Source organism: Cuculus canorus, chromosome 4 (genome assembly GCF_017976375.1).
Source record: "Cuculus canorus isolate bCucCan1 chromosome 4, bCucCan1.pri, whole genome shotgun sequence".
In the NCBI taxonomy this organism is placed as follows: domain Eukaryota; kingdom Metazoa; phylum Chordata; class Aves; order Cuculiformes; family Cuculidae; genus Cuculus; species Cuculus canorus.
In genome coordinates, this window is record NC_071404.1 from 64602250 (window position 1) to 64625577 (window position 23328).

The 23328-nt window shown below is 36.8% G+C and overlaps 1 protein-coding gene across 3 annotated transcripts in view; it reads left to right on the forward strand.

Annotated features, from left to right (window-relative positions):
- Positions 1–23328, forward strand: part of TTC29 (tetratricopeptide repeat domain 29) — a 228575-nt gene that overhangs the window by 158378 nt on the left and 46869 nt on the right. For 2 of the 3 annotated variants that reach the window (XM_054066168.1, XM_054066170.1), the window contains exons 9-11: positions 6491–6582; positions 11219–11342; positions 15894–16125. In XM_054066168.1, the coding sequence (XP_053922143.1) occupies positions 6491–6582; positions 11219–11342; positions 15894–16125 (448 nt within the window). Of the gene's footprint in view, positions 1–6490; positions 6583–11218; positions 11343–15893; positions 16126–22270; positions 22359–23328 lie in introns of all 3 variants that reach the window. The other variant, XM_054066171.1, reaches the window with a different exon arrangement.

Consider the following 23328-nt stretch of genomic DNA (forward strand, 5'->3'; position numbering starts at 1 on the left):
GAACAGTGTGATAAAAGCAGTCTAGACATCTGGATCACAATGCTGCTATGCAAAAACATTTCTGAATCATCAGATTATTGCACTTACCCAAATTTCCAGTCTTGTCCACCCCTCTCTCCTCTTTTCTTTCTCCGCCTCTGTCTTTGTCTTTTATGTACTTGCGGAATCTCATTTTTCCTTTACAAGTCACCTCCATCTGCTTATGTGTCAGAGTGGCCCTTGTGCCACACATCACATTGAGGAATTCTCAGGATGAAGGGCTGTATTCACATCACTACTTCTGTCTCAGCACTGTTTCATGCTTGTCGCTGCTCAGCACTCAGCGCCACACTGCCTTGTTTTGTCAATAACCATTTATTTGTTGCTGGAATAGTAGCAACCATTACATCTGACCTCCCTGTTTCATCAATTATGGATAGATTATTGGATGTGAACATCTGCAAAAGCTTGCTGTTGAACTTAGCTCCTGGCTGGGATTAGATAAAGTATTAAACTGTTGTTTATTGTCAGGCCAAAACTCTACTGGGAAGCCAGGGAATTCCAAGGCTAGCAGGCTCCCATCAGCAAGCACCAAAAATTGTTTAGTATTGCCACCGTTTCCCATAAGATCGTAGCCATTTATTATTTACACTTATTACTAGTTGTTATAACATACTTGATAAAAGCTCTTGGCAGGCACAGTGTTTCCAGCTATTGTCACATCTGTCAGGATGGAAAGAATACATAAACTGTTTTTTCCTCTTATATTGCTGTTAAAGGGTAACAGATGAAGCTTCTTCACTCCAGACTGTTAAGCCATGCTTTGTTCTGAAGAAATATGTCAACAGTGGCTGGTTTGGAAAACATTATATTCCCGTTCTAAACAAAGATTGCAACAACATTTACTAGAGTAATGTCTCTTGCAGTGCAGATTTCAAGTTGTACCATAATAACAAGCTAAAATACCTGGGTTTGATGTTTGCATAGGTTTTTGCTCTGAAGGCCATGGCAGATTCTTTTTTTTTATTTACTTTAATAAAAGCCTTTGTGAGGTATATTAAATAATAAAATGATGATTGCATTTCTACAAATTTATAGATGTAGAGAATTAGAATTTATGTACTTGTTAGTTGCACAGAAGCCAGAATTAAGAACAGTAATACAGAAGAAATATGAAGGGTGGGAACAAAAGTTAGCTTTTCTTCAGTCATCTTTATATTTCATCTCTTAAGTTTCCTGTGCAGCAAAATGAAGCGCACAGAGTGAACTCCTGACCTGATGGAAGCGAACAGAAGTTTGAAATTACTCTGGGGAAAGGAACTTTTTTGATTAGTTACTTGTATTCATGTACCCTCTATATAGAATTGAAGCAGAATGTACATATTTTGAATATTATGCAAAGTATCAAGTAAGACTTCATGAAGGCAAAGCACTCTAGGTCTTCACTTGATAGACTGTTAAGAAATGAGTGAAATGTTTGTCTTGCCTCCTGTCATCCTTCAAAAAGATGCAGACAAGAGTAATCTGAAGCCTGCATTGCTATGCAAGTTTATAGAGTCCCAAGGTAAACATTGCACTTGATAGCCAGGTATAACAGAGGAGGGAAGAGTGTGGACTGGATGGAGCAGTTACTGCTCAGTAAGAACCAACCACGCAACACCTTAGTGGTAGCCAGGCCCTATCAAGAGCCTATGCAACAAGGGTGCTTGAACAAGAATCTTGGCCAGACTTCTGGGTGGATTCTTTTATATCACTCCTCACCCCCTGTCCCTGATTCCCTTGCTTCAAGATGTGTGCTTACGCTATGCGTTATCCAATACCTGCATTGAAGGTCCTGGAATAGCAGTTCTGGAACAGACCAGCTTGGACAGTTCCAGACAAATTCTTTCTGCTGCTGTAGGAACAGTCACAAAATTTGTACATTTCTAGTTTGATTTTATTCTGTTTCTTTATAAAAACTGGGCAGTCCAGTGTAACTGGATGTGGCTAAGGGTGAGGAGTGCAGAATTTGTCTACTTAAATTTTAGTAAGGGGCAAAAGAGGGAGAACTAACAGTTCTGGCAAATCAGGGACTCCTCCCTCTTTCCTCAGCATGACATCCACTTTTGGTATCCCTTAATTGTGAGCACACAGGCAGAATGCTGTATTACTTCTATCCTGGATGCACACTATGCCTGAGTATATTTAGCATTTAACAAGGTGCAGCCTGCCATTCAATTGATGTTGGTGTTATTTTCCTGGGTTCAATGAGCTCTGCTTGTTGTAATCAATCATTAAATGAACAATGCTATTTTCTTATTGCTATCCAACCTCTCTCATGCTGTGTTTTGGTCGAAACAAGGATGCGTCTGGGTTTGTATTCTAAGCTATTCTTTAATCTTACTCAGGATGGCCACAGTTATGTAACTACTTAAACTACGCTAATGAAAACTGCAATTTTTAGGCATTTTAAAATACACATTTCTTGGGGACCTATGGGAAAGAGTTCACTGAACTGCAAAATGCCTATGCATGCAGCTCTGTTGCCTTTTATTTTCACTGGACTGCATGGGAGTGATTATTTAGCGATTGCCAGAGCTGCGTGTGTTTTTTTTCTAGAAGTATTTAAGAGGTACTAAGTGGTATGAAGCCAGTCTCACTCAATGGCATTGTCTGTCTACCAGCACCTATTGTTGGCTCCCGAAAAATATTGTCAGATGCTGCTAGCCAGGCTGGGCCCTTTGCCTGCTACTGCAGAGCCTGTCAGACATCGTTAGGTAGTGATCTCTCTGACTAATGTTCCAGTTGATTGTCTGATTCGTGTTCAAGATCTGTAAATGAGGCAGAAGCATCTTTACTGCTTACCAGCTGTGAAATGGCTAAACACAGCTAGATTTTCAGAAATCAAAATAAATGTATTTCCAATAAACTTTGACAACGATATCAAGTGGAAAGCTGAGAGCAGAACCATGTTTTTGTGTTTTTTAAAGTTATTGTTTTATAAATCAATGTTATTCTATCGTGTTTTTGTCAAGTAATGTATTTTACCAGAATAATGAAGTACTGGTAGTAGCATTAATCTTGTGTTGAGTTGGACAGACATTCTTTATTCAACATAAATTCATACCTTGGATTTATACTCTTTTGTCCATTATCTCCAAATGTATCAATGCTTAGGGCAGCATATGGGTTTTTTTGTTTGTTTGAGTCTCCAGTGTTTGCCAATGAAGTGTGTACATGTTTTTATGTATGTGTAAAAGAGGTACAGGTGTAGCAATGATAAAAAACATAAAGGGTGGGATTTTGGAGAGGTTGAGTCTTGGGGGAAGAGCTGGTGCATCTGATTTATATTAATGGAATAACCCCAGGAGGGTCGCACTGGTATAATGCTGAGATGGCTGAGAAGTGACTCTGGGTCAGAGATCTGACTAATATTTCGCTTGGCAAAGGAGGTAAACATTAAATTCACTGCTATCTAGAGAATTAGCACATGAGCTCTACCACAAATAGGCTCTAGTTTGAGGATTTAAGCAGAGCTTGTTACTTTACTTTATTTTTATACTGTGACTAAGTGTACCTATAATACACTTACAAAGACCCAGGAAGAAAGCAGGTTTTGTAAATAGGTGCTTCCACGGTAGTGCTTCCAGTGCACCTACATCCACCTTTTAGTGTTAAACAAGAAAACAAGATTCCTGATTTTTTCATTTCTACTTTGGAGCCATAAAAATCACTACTTTTTTCTTTTTTTTTTTTTCCCTGCATGCAGCAAAATAATAGTGGATGACATGTGGGACAGTTGCCCACATGTTTTTGTTTAAAAGCAGACAAACATTAGCTTAAAACAAGAACCACCGCAAGACACTTTTCACTTTCAGTGAAAACTGAGTTTTGAGAAGGCAGTTGGGCCAGATCCATATAATACCCAAACCCACGCCTTTTAGTAAACGTATTACCAGTGTAGGTTTTTACATAGTCCCATTCACTATCTCTTTACACAATGTTATGCATTTTTATTCACATTTCCCTAACATGAAGAAAATTACTAAGATGACATTTTAATGTACAATATTTACCATAGAATCCTGAACCAGAAGCATGTTGCCTTAGTAAGACAACTCTCATTCTGTTGTCTAAAACAATTTTTCCATCCTTCTTGTTTGTGTGATGAGAGCAGCAAAATGAAGCAAAAGATATGTGGTTTTGTAGGAGTTTTCAGCACTAATTATTGATATGCTCCACCTTTTCCTTGGATTTCACTGTCCTCTGTACAGGTTGCCTAAAATATATATAAAACACACATTTCTGTTGATACTTCTGTCTCACAGAAAAACTTTCAAGGGAGCCTATAAATGCTGTTTGATCCAAACAATATGTATTCCCAATATATGTCCACTTGTCAGAGAGCTAATAGATGACTGGCCCGGCCATGCCCACTCAGTAGTCTCTTGACACATGCAAGACATATATATATGTCTTCTCTTGCATCAGGAAAGAACACCTCTCCACAGCAACACTTGTCTGTGTCACCTACAACAAATGTTATAGGTACTCTGAGTTAAATTATTTAATTACCATTATTTCATCATTATTTAGAATGAAATATCTGATTTGGGTAAAGTAGTAGTAACCTGGAACCAAAATGGGCACTTCTCATCAATATGAATAAGTGGCCTTATTTATTGACTTCTTTCCAGTGAACTTAATAAAGATGCAATGAAAGAACTTTTTACTTTAGCTACTATGTCCATGGTTTTTCCTTGGTTTCACCTGTGCTTTGTAGGGTTTGTGATATCTTTGATAGAAAAAAAGTACAATAGCCTAAGCCTTAGGTGCCTGGGTAACCTTTCTGTGCAAGGAAGTAACCACTAGAGGCCCTGCGTCCTAGTTTAACATAGCAGAGACCAGTTTATAGTAGGAGTGATTTTCAGTTCAGTACATAAAATTCTGGAAACCTCCTGACACTCTTATGGCAGGTTTTCTGATATGGGCACAGTTACTACAACAAATATTGTAGGTCCTCTGAGTTAAATGCCAAACTAAGAACTTCTTGGACACTTGTGTGCATTTCTGTTACCAGCCTGGATTACCAGACAGATGCACTGCAGCCTTGACAACTCTGAGTGTGTGTTCAGTTTAAGGCAAGTTCTGAACTGATGTGACAAGTTCCTAACTGAGGTGCCTGCACTCTCTTTTTGACCTGTCTTCTACATTGATAACTCAATTGACAATGACCTTCAAGTATGGGATGCAATGCTGATGTACACAAGAACAAAACTGATAAGCAAGTTCTTGAGGGACTGAGTGCAGTGCGTGTTAATAAATGCTACTTTTTGTGCACATTGAGCTTGTATAGCTAAAATAAAATGAGCCCTGTCCAGGGATGCTCCTGTATGTAGTAAAACTTCTTCAAGAACTAGGAAATCTGAGTAGTCTAAACAGTGATAGAAATGGTGATATCCATAGCATTAGCACACACGAGTTGTCTTCTTTTGAAAGATGCACTTTGACAATGACAGGAGATGCACTCTTAATAGAAAATGCCCAATCTTTTATCTCAGTATAAATAGGCATCTTGGGGCATGCGGGATACTGTCATGTGTCCCTGGGCATCTCCCATCCCCCTCCAGAGCTGGTAAATGACATTCACTACTCCTTTCTTGGAAATGTGCAAAAAGGATTTCCATAGATAGTCTTTGGAGATTTCCTGTTTTCTCATGTGTGTAATAGGTTGGGTCAAGCAACAAAGAGGAGAGAGGAAAGAGTAGGATTTAATTTTGTATGCACTCTTCCATCATCACCATTGGGAAAAAAATGGACGAGAAGAGAAATTATGCAATACAGGTGATGTCACTGTTAAATCAAATTAAGATCATATGTTTTTATGCAACAGCTGTAAGCCTTCAATTATGGGAGGGGTCATGATAATAGAGTACATTCCGCAGGAATGTTAACATTAATTGCTGGTGCATGTGAGTAATTAGTCATGAAATAACAAAATTATCTATGGTATTTTAAGCCAATATAGTTTACATGTATATCCTATAATTTATTCAGTTTTTGAGCATCTGATTTGTACTAAGAAAAGTTTTCATCGTGACAGTTTAAAGAAAGAGAGAAAAACAGTATTAGTTTGAATATCAGCTTATCATTCTAAAACACTGTGAATGCAAAGCATACCATCTTTAGGCATTGATTAACAGAAATTCATAAAAGTACACACTCTTAAAATCTTCTGAATTATGCATAAGGAAATTTATATTGCAAATCAGGTAATATCTCTTTGGATTTTGCAGTGCCAAAATACAGGCATTTAAATGCAAGTTGTGTCTTTTTTATTTGTAATTATTGAGTAATTTCAAACAACTATAAGCAATGATCCAAAAATGTGGTCTTATTACAGCTAATTAGAAAAGAAATGTACAGGTGGGAAAACTTTGGTTTTGTGTTTCATATAGACACAGAGACTGCAAAAAGAAAAGTGGAAATTCTTAGCATTGTATTTATTAGGTTTTATTTTCTTCTTTCACAGGTTTTGAAAACCTCTGTTAAAATCTTCACATCACTTTGTGATTCTGGTGGCCTAGGCAGAGCGTATGCTGCTATAGCCAAGATCCTGGTAAGGTAGGTTAGCACACCCTTGTCTGGCTGTCAGTGCAGATTCATTCAACTGTGAAAGACTCAAATTGTTAGAGGTCTGTCGCTTCCCATTACTGACTGCTTAAATTTTAAGCAGTGCCCTTCTTGCAGTAAGTGACCCTTTCATTGAAAGTTATTTTAAACTGGTACATGTTTTTTTAAGCATATGATCTGAGCTTTTCTTTACCTGTAAACTATAATATGTCCTTTTTTTCTCATTTTGGGGGCTTTTTACATTTTTTTTTTCCCCAAGTTTGGGGGGGATTTTGCTGGTAAATAGAAATCCAGGCGTATTTTCTATGTTAAAAAAGACAGAAAACCTTGAAGAATGTAGCAGACCTCAGTAGGTATCTCAGTGTAATCTTTTCTGAACTGTAAATTTACATTTATCACACTCACTTCATTGTGGAGGCATTTCTGCTTTGTGCATGCCTAACTAGGTATAATTTTGTTACAGAAAAGATGCTTATCTTCAGTGTTTCTGTTTCAGCATCAAGCTGAAATTTTCTTCTAGGTGAATTAGTTTGAAACTACTTTAACTCCTTACACAAATAATTTTGACAAAAAGTAGTCTAATGCAATTATCTTATGACATAGGAAAAAGAAGAAATTAAAGTGAAGGTTGCAGCTTATCCTTGATTCATCCTACATTTTGGGACTTCAGTGCATGTGACGCTTGATAGAGGTTGGCAAATTGTTTATGGAGGAGGACTTGTCACCATGTTTATTTCAGTGCATGGAGCAAATTATCCTGTTTGAGTTAGATGGTTTGCCTCTCGGCCTTTTAGCCCATATAGGGACCAACCACAGTCACAGATCTCTTCAGGTCGGTGTTACATAATTCATGGCTATTCATATTCTGAGCATCCATGGTGCTCAGTGACAGGACAAGATGCAATAGGCACAAACTAAAATACGCAAGATTCCATTCAAACACACGAAGATAAAAATTACTGCAAGGGTGAATGCTGGAACAGATTGTGGAGTCTACGTACTTCAAAAGACACCCAGAATGGCACTGAACACAGGCCTCCTCTAGTTGCTCTGAGCAGGGCAGGTGGAGATTATCTCCAGAGATCCCTTCCAACCTAAAGTGTACTGTGATTGTGTGACCTTTGTCTTAAAGAGTCCTCTTAGATAATTCCCTTTTGCTATGTAATGCTTTCTAATAGAATGTTTTCTGTAACCCAGTATGTTGGATATTTCAGCCCAACCTATTTTTCACAATTCAATAACAGAATTTTTCATGAACAAAATCATGCTTGTCCAGCTCTACTCGTTCTTCCTTGGAGGGGGAAAGGGCATAGAAAAATGGTTTGATAAGGTAAAGAGTGAGATTTTTAAAAAAAGTGTATGTTTGTGTTTACTCTTACACCAAACTTTTGGATATTTCCTTTTCTGATGTATAGCAAACAAAATTTCAGGTAAGCTTGTTCATAAAATATTTGATTAATGCAAGAATGATTGCTGTTGGTGACAGAATCTCCATGCTCAGCTTGATCACTTTTTTTACTTGTATTTTTATCTAATCTAGGCTAGACTCATGCAAATAATTTTAAATTTGGTGGACAACATCTTTACAACGAAAATATTAATATTTCCCTAAAATTATGCACTATAACCGTAATATCCATGAGAATTTGCACTGATTGTGGCAGGTTGGAGAAAGTGTCTGAGCCTTCCTGAATCACTCAGACCTTGTCCACAGCTTTGGAATTTTTTGTGAAATCTTTGCTGCAGATCTTTCCACAGGCCATGGCAAACTGAAATTCTCTGTCATGTGCATTTCAGCATGTCATTTTCCAGGGAAAAATCTGACATAATAGCATCATGTTCTTGACTTATTCTGCTAGTGTCCACTATGGTAATGGCTTCTTGTGGACACATGATTTATACATCCAATTCAATCACATGAGCAGTCCTATAAAAGGTGCATATTTTCATAAAAGTCTAATAGGGGTAAAAATCTCATAGGGCATTTTAGCATGAAACTAGAAAATGAGTTGCTGTAGATATGTAATCTCTTCTGCTGAAGTCATCATAACTGTTCTGTGGGATCATGAATGACTACATCTTTAGGAAATTACATTTTATGCATTTAGGAAGGTGATGTCTGAGGAGATAGAAAGTATATAGCTGTATGAAATAACATGTAGATTTTTGAAGGAACTATAAAATATTAGCCCTTTGAGTCGGAAAGACCTGTTTATCAAGTTATCAGGTCTTGTGCAGGATAAAATGTTTCAGTAATCCTTCTAGCAGACTTTAAATATTGCAAGCTGTAGTGCTTTTAAAAGTACTTCTTTTGAAAAATTGTTAAATGGTACCAACCGATTGCTAGTTGTCGTAAGTGAAGTTCTAACAGTGAGAAATATCTTTCTGATATGTATCAAATTGATTTCTGTTTGCTTGAAAAAGGTTATATGCCCTAGCAATTTTCATATTTTCTATCCATGGAGCATAGGGTTTTATGTGAAATAAAAAATGGCCAAAAATACATCAAAACATTTCTATTAATTCATGAAATTAAGAAAACCTTTTTACATTTTCTCCTGTCACTGATTCCATTTGCTTTATTACTTTCAGCCTCTAGCCCACAAACTTGGTGGCACAATCAACAAACCCCTTAGTGGCTGTTTCATCTCTGCTCTATTTGATTTCTCCACTCTGAGTAAATGATTAAGTTTTCATGCATTGGTTCAACCAAAATCTATGTTCACTCAACCACATCCTTTATTGATTACTTCTACTGCAAACAGTAGGCCATGTGTGATATACATAATTGGACAGTTGTCAGGGGATGTGGGTGTTAACAGTCCTGTTTTCCCAATTGGAAACTGGAATCACCTTGATACACAAATATTCTGCACTGTTTCATTCTCATTCCTTGGACCACAGAGTCCTTTTCCTCAGAATATATGTTTTTAACTCTCAAAGGTCTGGTTGAATGGATTTAATGATTATACCATATAATATGCTCTTCAAGTTGCACCTGTGCACTGCATATAGAAAACTAGAAAAACTGGAATTAATATTTGTCTAACACTTTAACCTTGTCTGTTAACTTATATAAATCATTTGCTGTATTTCTGCAAGGAAACATTTGCTTTTCTCTTCTTAGGAAAAAAAATAGGTTTTAAAAAACTGTTTCTTATTCTAAAATTCAGAAGTCTTTCGACATTTGGCTGTGTTTACAGTAAAGTATGTTTAGCATTCTCGTGATATTAAAGTATCTAAATTAGGAAGCTTTGGTAAATCTAACTACGCTTGTTGACAGCTAAGCTTTTCAGTACCATGTAGTTGAACATTTCAAGCATGTTAGTATGCAGTGGTTTAGCATCCTTTTGTAGCAATCTACCTCAGCTCTGTCACATACAGATAATCACTGCAATATTGTAAATTTGCAACCATGTTTTACTGTGTTTCCTGTTCCAGGGCAGGCAAACCTTATTATAATTGTTCTGGTATCATAAGACAGAGAATTGCGGACTTTTGCCAGATATGGAAAGCATATATCCCTAATATAGTTTATAATAAAAACTGTAATGTAAATAAACCAAATCAGTCATTTGTTGCAGAAACATAACTTGATGGGGTTTTAAATTGGTGAGAAAACAAATCACAATTCCTTATCACTTATAAGAACTTCTGTTGCTGCAAGTTTCTTAATTAAGACTGGATGTTCTGTCTTGCTTGGTGGCTTGACATTTAGCATGCTACACTCCTACATTAGAGACTCCAGTTCATGGCTAATATTGAGGTCGCCTGCAGTAACACTTCAGCCTTAAAGGGAAAAAAGTGCAGCGCCTTATTCACAAGCAAAACCAGATGTCTATCTTATATCTTGTAGCCATACTGCAGAGGTCTTATGTTGTTAATATGACCAACTTTATTAAAAAAGGGAAATCTGCAAATGTTATTGTCAAAGAACATTAGCCAATTTTCAACTTAGATTCAGCTGTGACCTCAGATTGCTCTAATCTCTCTGGGGTTTTGGGGGTGACACCTGCAATCCACAGTTTATGGGCTTGCCTGTGTGACTCCAGCAACCTTTGATCCACCCAGCCAAAGTGCAGCATTACGCTCAGGGAAAGGCTGTCATCTGCAGAACGAAGAGACGGCATCAGCACCGTTACGGAGCTGCTGCTGCACCACCAGGATTCTGGAGCAAGAAATGGCAGCTCTGAATGGCAGAAGCACTAAAAGTCTTACTGAAAAACTTGCCTTCTTACCTCCTTCACCTATTTTGTCAGGATGCGAGATCCGGTTGTATTGAAAATGTTATCAGCTGCTCAGGAGAAAATATTAAAATAATGGAAACTCCAAAACTCCAGTAAGATAATCACCTGCATTTTAATTCTTGACCTTAAAATATAGCACAATATTCTGAAGAAGAATTTTGTTTTCTTTCACTGCAAAAATCCAGTTCTGCCCTCAGAGATTCTGTGTGAACTAGTCTCATTGGTCTCAGCACAAGTAGTGCTGAGTCAACAGTCTTGGAAATAAAGTCCGGTCATGGACAAGTCATCACCCAGTTACCTCAGAACAGGCAGTTAGATCTTCAGCATTTGGAGAAGCCGTATGAGTGAATGTTTAATTTTGTCCCTCTCCTTTGCTTCAGTCAGGGAAAAGCAGATGAAACATTTAAGCACTTGGAAGAGTTTATGAAGGCTGCTGAGGACCCTCATCTAAGCCAAAGCCTGGTGGATGCACGTGTATTACTTGGGAACATTTACAATTTAAGAGTAAGTACTGGTTGTAGTAACAATGTCAAACAGTTGGGTTTAATTCATGGTAAAAAATCTGGTCTTGCATACTGAGGTGATCCAGAAGAATTTGATCCATTACCAAAACAGAAGATGCTGTGTGACTAAATAAAATATGCCTTAAATTTTGGGAAAGGTGAAAATTTCACACATAGGATTTTGTACTAGAATGGGTGATAAAGTCCAAATTCAAATAATGAAAAACTTCCAGTGTTGAGAAAAATCTGCATCCAAATCACCATTGGGGCTGCATATGCCCATAAAGAGTCATCAGTTAACACAAATGAAATTTTATTGCACTATACATTGAAATTTTTGCTACTTTAAAATGAATGTATACGATATTGAATATTAATAAGCAGGTTTTAATCTTAGCTTGATTTCTTCTCTACATTCTCTCAGCAAAATTTGATATGGGTCCTACGACCAAATAGTTTGGTAAAGGTCTGTGTTGGTAGTGGAAGGGCTTTCACTTCTGTATGCCTCCATCCAGCCTGATGGCTTTGATTTGGCCTGTTTAGATCAATGGATAGGCAGTGACAATGTTAAGCTAGAGGTAAATAAGGAACTCCCTTTAGCGTGGTTTCTAACGTCTTTTGAGGTGATTCTTTCTGACTCATGTGCCTCTTCCTCTGGAGTGGACGCTGCAAAGGCAGCAGTTCTGTTGGCTGCCTGCCTAGGTAGTGGCTTACTGTGTCCATTACCACATTTAGAGATGCAGCACTTGCACTGCAGTAGCACTTGGTTTTAGAAATCGCAAAGGTTAAAAACATTACCACAGAAATGAAAGATTTATGTTGAGCCCTTTAACACCTATTTTAGAGCTGAAATGCTACATGAAATTATTTAGATACAATAATTAATAACAAGAATTCAATCTGCAGATTGGACAATGTGAAAATGATGAAACACTTTCACTATGAATTAAAAAGAAAAAAGCCCCAACCTTTCTAAGTCACCCTTTCTAGCTTCTATTTCTTGGTTTGTCAGAATTTCTTTTCTACGTGCAATGTATTGAACAGCCTACTTGACCCTTTTCACTTGCACTGCCCCCAAATGCCTTTTTTTTTTCTGGATTTCTTTTACAGAGAACTCCCACTACTGAAGTTGGTGGCCCTATTTTGTTTCACAAGCAGCAGAAAATTTTTTTACTCTGTAATCTCTAAATTAGCCTAAGAACTTTCTATTTACATATGTTCTTAGTATAAATGCTGAATTTTCTGTTGAAAATTGTTTTAAAGTCTCTAAGAACTTGCTGAAATAACTTTAAATGGGACCTGGAACTTAGAAGAAAGTAGGTTGATGTGATGCTGTGCCTAATTATTCTACTTCAAATCTGAAAAATAATTAACTGAATTCTGTTTAACTAGTTTTCTACATCACTGTTTCTGCCACCAGTGCTAATAACTCTATGAAAAGTGATATTTTAAGAATTAACTTTTTGCTTATGCTCTAAATTCTTTCTCAGTTCAAAATTTGCTGCCTTGAACTAGGGTAGTGGTGTGGAAGGGAATAAATTTGTTGACTTAATCTTAGTGACTTATATAAAATATGTAATTTAAATATACATAGAAAAGCCCCTCTTAAAGTTTTACAGTTCCCTATTTTCTATAACATTGTTTCTGCAAGGTCAGCAATGTTTACCTAAATTGAGCCTAAATTAGTACTTCCTCACTTGATTCACTCCCTGCTCTATATCAGCTGTCATTGCTGGTATTGTCGAAGTTGTCATTATTAGGGTATTTTTATTCCACTTTGTACTTTCCCCAGTGATACAATTTGCATTAGTACTGCCCTTCTCATCGAATTAAAGATATCTCTACGTCCACATCTGACCTTGGGGGCCTTTTGTAAACCGGGCATATAACTTTTCATGTTCTTCCCAAATTCACTTTGCTCTGTCCACGTTGTTGCAGTACCTTTACAGCTCTGTCATCTCATTGGTCCATCAAAGCCACCGTCTATCTTTAGTGCTGTACACCCAGTTCCTGCTTTCTAGCCATTATTGGTTTACCCATAAGTTTGTTTCTTGTTTCCTAAAATGCCTGGTTTTGTTTTATGTGCAAGTGTTAGGTCTAATTTCTCCCAGTTTGTTAAGCAAGTTTCTTACTTAATATGCAAACTGATGGAGTTAGTACGATGCACTCCATCACTTCCCTTTACTCAAGTTTCTTAGTCTGGTTTGCTGCATTCCTCTCACTCATTTCTTCCCTTAACCCATTATAGTTTTCATGAGAATTATAGGTAGACGTTTCTGGTTTTCATCTATAATCCTACTGCTTGTCATTCTTTATTTGTTGCTGTGTCTTCATAGGCCTGATTCTGCTCTCCTGATGTATTAAAAAATAGCTTAAAGATCACCTGAATTTCTGTTATTCCTTTCTCCTTTTCTAATTGCAAGCACGTTTTAGCAGTCATACAAATTTTGATCCCTAAAAGTGGTATCGGGTGCAAAATGTATCTATGGAAGTCTCTCTTCCTGTACTCTATGCAGAAGGGAACTTCAATTTAGTAAATCAAGCTGAGAGTAAAAGCATAAGACAACTCTGAAAATGTTTTCAGTTAGGAAGTCTGGGCCACCAGGGCAGCAGAATTCCATACCAGCTGGGAGAACTGGAAGGGAGCAAGCAGGCTATACGTAATGTTAATGATAGATATTTAGAAACCGCCACAAGAAATTTGTCTAGCTCTGAAAATAACCAGAACTAATTCATTCAGAGTAAGGTAGAACACGAACAGTACCATAATGACTTGCTTGCAGCAAAGCCTTTCTTTGCCTTGTCTTGTTTGTTGATTTGGATTTTTCACAAGGATGCCCAAATTTCTGCTTAGTAGGCTTGCCATCAAGATTGCCACCATAAACAGTCCGTTAAGAGGAGAGAGCTATCTGTAATGTTTTTTAATTTTTTTGCTCTTCAGTTATATTTAATTCAACCTTATTCTTCTATTGTTGTTTGTAACAATTTTTCAGTCTGTTCCTGGTCTGTGTTTGCCATTTGGCGTATACTTACTTAGTCCAGTTTTGTTAATATATGCCTTATTTACATAGACTGTATCAACTCTAGCTTTCTCCACTGCATTCTTGATGCATCCTAATATTTTTTTTAACCTTACCAGATATTAGAGCTGGCTTGCATTTAGGAGAAGCCAGAGCTGCCCGTGTTATTTCAAAGCCACTTTCCTGAGCCTGAGATAATTAGAACCCACTAAAAGCTACCAATATTTCAGGCAGTATGAATTACCTCTTATTTTCTAAAGAATTAATTCCATTTGCTATCACACAACCACTCAGATAGTAGTACTAGGTCCCTTTCAAATTCCTCAAAGTCTTGCAAAAAAACTTCTTTTTTACCTTTTTGACAATCTTGCCAAAATTGTCATCTGATTCTTTTTCTATAATAATTAAACATCAGACAATAGAAGTGTGAAGTTGTTGCACACTGCCATATAAAATACCAAGACAAAATGTGCTGTTTTTCAAACCTAGATTATACTACCCAGTTTTGATGAGAGATGTAATTTATTTCCTAGCAATTCAATCTCTTTGTCTTTAGATTTCTTCAAAGCTTTTTTTTATGCTTTGTTTAGGTCTGGCTGTATGTCGCTTTTTAAATTACAAGCCCTGCCCTGCTACTTCTTTGATGGTAACTCAAAGTAGCTTCATGACAAAGTAGAAATATGCAAAAGATGAAGAAATATAACAAGATTTTTTTTAGCTTTTCAGCAGTATACTTCAGCTTATCATGATTTTCCCCAGTTTTCTCTTTATTCTTCTTTGGTCAAGAAGTTGAAGAGTTTTCTTTCCATATCTCACATAAAAAATAGTTCTGGATATACTTTTTTAAATTCCTCTTAATTTGTTATATGCTGTAGTTTGCACTCCTTTTTTACTGGATTCATAAATGTTGGATTTCTGTATTCTGTAGGACAAAGAGATGACATATTTGGGTTTTATATTTAGCAAGAGTTGGCTTATATTTCTCCTACTGTTCCTCATTTTGTGATTAGGAATATCCCCAATTTTCAGTATACCCTTGCTTCCCCCATAAATCTGTAGATTTTAATTTATGTTCTTTTCTGTGCTTTAGATTTCCTATCTTCTTTTTTTTTTCCCCAAATTTTTAAGATTTCTTTTCTAAAATTTAGTATAGTAAATTAGGACCTTTCCTGCCATGGAGATGTTAAACAATGAAACAACAGCAATAATTTCTAAATGGCCTGGCTGGAATTAGTACTAACGCTTAGCATTGATATACCTAGATTTGCACGTTCAAAATACTACACAGGCAACCAGAAAACAATTCAGGTCCTGTGAAAGATATGAGCGGTGTTATCTGGATTTTAGAGGTTAGGAAACAGCAAGGGAGAGTGATTGGCTTAATAGCATGCCGTGAGTCATTGTGTGGGCTGGCCTCTCAGCTGCAACATCTCTGAGGTGCCAGAGGAGCAGGTTCTAATATCAAGGTAAAATACAGGTGACTACAATTAGTTTTTACAATTCTTTTCTCTTTTTTTTCACTTCTTTACTAGGGAAACTATAATGAAGCTTTTGAATATTTCAGTCAGGCTTCTGAGGCAGCAAAAACTTCAAATAGTTTGCCCTTAGTGGATGAAACAAAGACTTATTGTGGCATTGCAAAAGCTCATAAACTGATGGTGGCATTTAACAGCCATATAGAAGCAGAAGATCCCATCAACCTCAAGTACCTGCTGGCATGGAAGGATAACAGAAGTGACATGTGCACTGACCCTCTTACAGTCGGTAAGACATTGGTTATGAAACGCATTAGCGCTGTATTGTCCTCAACGGTTAAGTCATTTTTCTTGTAGAGTTTTATTAAATTATTTCCTGTGTTTAATCCTTGTACTGAATGGAGGTTAGATTTACTCCTTTGTGTGCTTATTTTAAAGGCTGAATTAAGTAAGTTTAAATACAACATAGCGGGGAGAAAGGAACAAATAGTACTTGTTGTTATGAATGGTAACTTACTTTTTTCAGTGCTATTTTCCAAAGTATCACACATATCAGCAAGAAATGATGTATTAGTTTAGTCAAATAGTGTTATTTTAATTTTTAAAGAAAAAATAATAAGGATCTTCATTTTCCATCAGTTTTTCAAAGTAAGAGCTAATTTCTGCTTGATATAGTGGATGTAATTCTGTAATTCTGAATTCAGAAGAACATGCTGGGGTTTTTTTTGGCTTGCTTATACTTGATATTGGAGGAGGGGAAAAAAAGAAGCAACTCTGTGATTTCTTCACTTTGCTTCCTTGTCTCAGATAAAGAGGAGAACCTCTTTTTTCATGAGTTAAATTTCTGTTACTCTTTTGTCCTGTGCTCTACATTAATAAAAGACAAACTGATTTATGCATCTTCAAGTATTGATACTATTAAACTGTATTGTTCTGGGGAAGGAAGAGGGATAAGTCTACTCCACCTTAAAACTTTCCTCTCTGCATTCCTGTGGAAATGTGGATCTGGAGTATGGTGGAAATAAATGACAACTGAAGCAAAGTCATAACATGGATCTTTAGAGTCACTGTGTCCAAATTCTCTTAGTTATCATACTCTTACAGAAAAAGGTCTGCTTGTCTTGAGTTTTGTTGTGTGTCTTTTCCTTTCATAGAGTTGGTACAATTAAATGTAAGTTCAGTTATGAATTTTAGATATAAAATAAGTAGTTAATAGTCTGGTAACTGAAGATGTTAGTAGTTTAACCGGAGTCAGGATACCAGAGGCAACACTAGAAGCGACTGAGAATTGTGGAAGGAAGATATTCATTGGCACGTTGAAGAGATAATAAATTACATAGCTCTATTTAGAGTTCGGGAGACGGTAACAGGGCAGTTCTTTCTTAATAAGGATATTTTTCTTTTTCAGTTACTATATGTATTTATGATTTTTGCCTCAATAAGTGAATATCCAGCACGCTCACAGATTTGTTGGCTGGCAGAGTTAATTAGGTGCCTGCTTCCTGCAAGGGTTAGTAAGTTCCTAGGTCTGTAGTGCAGATGCCATAAATTCCAACAGGGATGGTCAAAGAAAAATTCCGTGTCAAGCAGTTTATGTGCATGTCACACAAGGATCGCTAGCCATAGCTGATGCAAATAAGAGGTAAAAAAAACCCAACAATGGCAACAGCAAAAAAAAAACAGGAGCCCCAAAGAGATAATGTGATCTTTGTATCTTCAATACGTATTTTGCTTCTTGCACCGAGAGATTTTCTGTTCAACTTTTGTATATTGCTTTGTCCAGCCAGTTGTGAAACTCATTTATATCGTGGAATGATGTGTGCCTCTTTAAACTCAAGCTTCGTGCTCCTCTTTAACAGGACTTCAGGGATAAAAAGAATATGATTAGAAAAGCCCTTTATATCCTGGCAAGCATGGTACCAAAACAAGTTTTGCCTGCCGAGATTTTCTTCCTTCTGTATTTTTGCCTGGTATACCCTCTGTTACTTTCGGCATTAGTTTTCATTTTAGTTCCAGTTAACTACAGGAACCCTGTGGCTACTGCATATTTAGCAGCTCTTCCAGTTCAATATCCTTCTTCTCATTAGTGCTCCAAGCTTACTCTCATGATACCCAGATTACATCCAGGAAAACATAGTGTCACACTGTCAGCACAATCTGTAACATTCTTCATGTTTTGTGTGCCAAACCTCTTGTTAGTGCCGGCGTTACATTTTTAATAGCTTTGTCTGGCAGAACATGACCTGGCACCAATTCAATATTAGGATTTACCGCCTTTGAGTTTCAGGTACAGCCTTTATCCTACCTTCCAGGAGAATGTCTGGGCATCCTATGATGAACTCATCACTTTGGAAATTCCTGCTGTGATAATAGAACAGTATTTCTAGCTCTTTCAAACAGCTCAACAGCAATAATCTACTAGATTTTTCTCAGTCTTTTTGAGGTCAAAACAGTGAAAGACAAGATACAATGGTAGTCCTTAATCCGCAGGGTAGTTTAGCAAAAGGAAGAAGGAAGTAAGTTTTTATTTCTAACTGTTCTGACTGAATAATTTTTCTGCAAGAAAAGAAAATCAGAGTAGTTTCTGTATTCTTAGGCAAAAGAAGTACTTAGGCAAGTGGAGGAACAACGTCATTTAAATTCAAGCACTGCCATATACTTTATGTCTTTCAACCAAGGCTTATTTTCTAAATCAATTGTTTCAATAATCAGGCAGAAAGAAACATTAATTACTCAATTTACCTCAACATTTATTAATAAAATGGATGTTTTGCCCAAAGTTGTCATGGACAGAAGGGATGGGACTGTCAGAAAACAGTGTTTATAAATGCAAAGGAGAATGTGTTTTTATCTGCTGCATTTGACTCAGTCACCTGACTTCACTTACAAGAGAGTTATTTGTGCCATTATGAGATGCCACAGCAAGAACAAATACACTTTTATTGATCTTTTTATGTTTAGTCCAGCGTGTAAAAAAAATATCAGCAGAGTCAGTGAGCAGAAAGCCTGGTGACTCCATGTTACAGCCTAAAAATGAACCCACAGCATAACTAACATGAGAAAATATTTCACGGGTCTTTTAATAAATAATCTCCTGACTTGCTACCTTGTACATGGGAAAAGAATAATTAAAGGTGCTGAAGGCAAGAAAAATTTTGGATCAGTTTTTGGACATCGGTTACATGAAATGCTGACCAGCAAATGTGTTTTCTGAGAGTCTGACAACTGTCAGTCCAGGTCACTGTATCTGGTAGGGCTGTGCCTCAGAAAGAGACCTTGGGTGCTTGAAATCATCTAAACAATTTTAGGAATAGACTTAAAATTTATTGTTTTCCTCATCCTATAAAGTCTTCAATTGTTTTCTTGAGAAATGTTATGTGTTCTTGACCACAATTTAGATTTACGTTTCTTGACTTTGGAGAACTTTGCGGAATTGATGCATTTTCCCATAGGTTTTCTATATTTGGTTTGGTTTGGTTTGGTTTTTTTATAGTAGCAACAAATGCAGCATAAATGATTGTCTTACCCACATCATCAATTGTGAAGTCTTATGATCAATGGAATTATCTTGTACCATCAACTTCAGCATGATCAGAACTATTTCTAGCATTCCACAACTGAGCGGCCTTCAACATGATTTGAAATGTGTGTACCAGCTAAAAATACAGCTTGGAAAATACAATCCAATGAGCTTTTGTTCTTACTCACAAGTATGTAGTCCCTCAATATTCTTTCTCCAGCTCTGTCCATAGATGTATGGTGCGTTCCATAATGCGAAAGGTCCCTTTTGTTACAGAAAAAGTTAAACTGTCATTCTACCAATTCACATTTTTAAAAGCTCTTCAAGATGTTTTATAGTGTTTGTTCTGTAAAAGAAGTGAGTAGCACAAAATTGTTAATAGAGATCTTACCGGGTGCATTTTAGATTGAGTTTTTGTGTGGCTTTGTCATTTGTCAAGAGGATTACCCCTAAAGAATGGTAAAAGCAGAAGTGAGATATGAGATCAAAGATCACATTAAACAAATTCTGTTAAAGTTTCTCCACTGTAACTTACCACAGCCATGTAATTTATGGGCCATTTTGGTAATAGTGTCCAAGAGCAGAACAGTCTGCTTCATAATGTGATAAATTGCTTTTCTATTGTCTCTCCTTTCTGAAGTACAGTAATTCTGGGAAAATTTCAAACATTACAAATCTTGTCTTTCCTCCATTAATAAATTGTGTGAGTTACCTCAAATGCATGCTAAATAAAGCTGTTATGGCATAGCACTGTACCCAAAATGCTTGACTGTACTTTAGCAAATGAAAACCAATCTTCATCAGGAGTGTGCATTGTATGTTATACTTTGTATGTGCCCAGTAAATGTTCATCGGTGGTAGCAGATTTTTTTATCTGAGAACATTTAAGAGAAAGAAAAGATGCAATGCATTGCTCAAAACCATAAAATTAGCAAGTCTTTGTATGGTGCACCAATATACAACCATTAAAAAGTTCTTATATGATGTCAGTGGAAAGGTAGAGGCTTGTATTTGCAGGTTCCTTTCACTGCATATTTCATATCTAAAGCTCTGTCGTAGATTTTGGCATATCATGATACTGATGTGGGACTACTGGAATTATGCATGTACATGCACTCTCTCGAAGACACAGTTTATGTGTCTGTAATATTGATCGGCTCATTTATTACTTAATAAGGTCCACTCTACGGTTAGCATGTGCAGAAGGCAAATATATAGCCTTGTATGGCAACTGAAATTAGCGTGCAGACTCAATATTTTCTTTTAACATGTTGCTTCTTGATAGTATATTGTTGGGTTTTGTAACTAACTTGTTGAATAAACAGCATTAAATTTATACACCGTCGGTGATAAAGCAGCTAGACTGAATTTGAACAGGCCAAACTATGATTTTCTTCAGTCACTTCTGTAAAAAATGATGGGAATGATTCAGACCTTCATTTTGGAAGGAGGAGAGCATGCCTCTACCTCCAACGACCTGGGCCAATCCTCCCTTTCAGCAGTCTGTTCACTGTGCAGACAGGATCTGTAATGGACTCTCCTTCAAGCTCTGTATGCTTATGATCTATGTCAGAAGCAAGTTTTACAAGCTAAGAGTTTATTTAGTTTTTCAGAGTATGTCATTAGTATGACCAAAAGTCATGAGAAATCGGAAGGATTTTAGAGAGATTTTCATGTTTTCAAAAATGCAACTGGACATGACATAAGGGAATTATACACTTGTTCACACTCTTAATTTAAAATCTTAGTTCTTATATATGGAAAGGAGGTGTGTGTGACCAAATACAGACTCTGACGCTGTCCCTATGCCAAAAGCACAAAGGCTCATTTTTTAACAAGTGTGTTTCAAAAGTAGCTCGAATGCTTCAGTGTCACCTGCTGAAATTCACAGGATGGTTTCTGTGCGTTTTTTATCAAATAGAATAATTTACTCACTCCTGGAAAAATACTGTGGTTGGAAATGCCAAAATATATACATTTACAAAAATTATTAGTGGAAAAAAATAAGTTTAGAGGTGGCTCTGTCTTTTTTTTTCCTTAAAATTTTCTAAACTTGCACTGCCTTTCCTTATCTACATCACCAAACACACAACAGTTGCTAAATTTTAGCTTGTCTCACTTTTTATTTTAAAAAATCTCAGTTATTTTTTGTATTGCTGTGCCTTTGATAACACTGCAAAATGCCTTAAGTAAATGTTGAAAACCAGCATGGTTATATATAGATGTGTTTTGGAAAATCAGTTCCATATATCTTATGTTATTTATTATTATTTGGGGCTTGGTTTTAAGTATTTGATTAATTCTGCTTAGTGATATACTCTATTTTTAGAAAGTGATACTGATTGTTGCTTGGACTACAGGAAAATCAAGTGTGAAGACAAGAACTGAGGGTGACAAGGAAGGTTTTCAGCACATTGGGATTAGTGGCCAGATGCACAAGATACTCAGTGAAGAGTCTGAGAACACAGTTTAAACACTTATGTCAGTTTTGCCATGAGTGCAGTAGTTTGTTCTGTTTTCTGCTGATGGCTGACGTTTGTCTGAAAAAATAACTTTTTAATTACTACCTTAAATAATTAGGAATTGCCAGGCAGGATCAGCTCTAGGCCATGTCTGTGGACTAGCAGTACCAGATTTGAGAGGAAGATTCATATAATATTTTAATGTTTCACCATGGACTAGTGTGTTAGAAATTTCTTCATTGTCTTTGCCAAGACTCGGCAATTCTTTTAAGTCTAAGTGGTGTTATAACTTCAAAAATTCACTATCATCCTGTCTGTTGTGATTGTGAGTGTTCTTGTCATCAGCTGTTATATAAAAACATCTTCATAGGAGAATTTGGATCTCATCTAGATTTTTCTCCAATTTAATACTTTCTATGGAAACATCTCATCTCACCATGTGTTTGCTTTAGACACATCCTGTGCTAAACATTGTTGGCATCCAGCTGTGTTTTCTCAGACAAGCTTTCTAGATCAGCAGAAAATGGTTTCCTAAATAAGGTGAGTTGTTCTTTCTTGTGGAAAAAAAATGTTGGAAGTGATGTTCAAACTGCAGTATATTGTCAGACCCTTTAATGTAGGTTTATGCACTGAACTAGTGTAGCTTCGTGCACTCCACTGTCAGTACTTCTACCAAAAGTAGAGTCCCTTACTTATTTTTAAAAGTGAAGATTCTCAGGACAGAAGCTTAGTCCTGCAATGATTCTGTAGGACAACTGAGTGATGCAAAAGAAAATTAAGCTCTTGCCCAAACAGGTTATTTAACTTCTGGAGAAATCCTTGATTTAGGGACGCTTACAAGTTGCACGTTTTTCTGCAGCCCAGAGTATAAGGAAAGTATTGACAAAGGGAGGAGTCATAAAGCAGAATAGCTATCAGCTGGCAGTCCCCAGATGGTTGCAAAGGAGGAATAACCACTTGGCATACTTCAAATTGGCCCTAGGGCTTCTCTGTGTGTGCCCATCATAGGCCCTTTCCCTTTGCTGCACATATGAGCAGAGATGTCTCTAGTGGGTTTAGCTCTTGTCCTCAAAATGGAAAATTGATCCTCAGAAAGAACGAAAGAGCAGCCTTCTAGGTTTTTGTTTAATATTGAGAGGGTTGTCGTCATTTAGACTTCATAAAGAACCTTTTATTGGCGCTGTCTGCAAACATGCGAATTGAGAGAGATTGACCTCGGGCCAACATGAAAACAGTTCTCTGCTGCAAACCCTTCCATACCAAAAGCTCCCCAAGAATCTTTGGACACAGAAAATCAAAGCCAAGACAAAGAAACTGTATTCAGTGGATATTTTCTGAAACAGAACCCTTAGGTCATCTCACAGTCACTGTATAAAACACCTTCCTTCTCCTTGGTCTCCCAACCCAGCTTTCTTTTCTGTATCTTTGAGGGGTTTCTTCTGAGATGTCTTCCTCTGCCTTGATATAATCTTTTATGTTCCTCTTTTGTTTAAGTAACAAATTGCTGGTT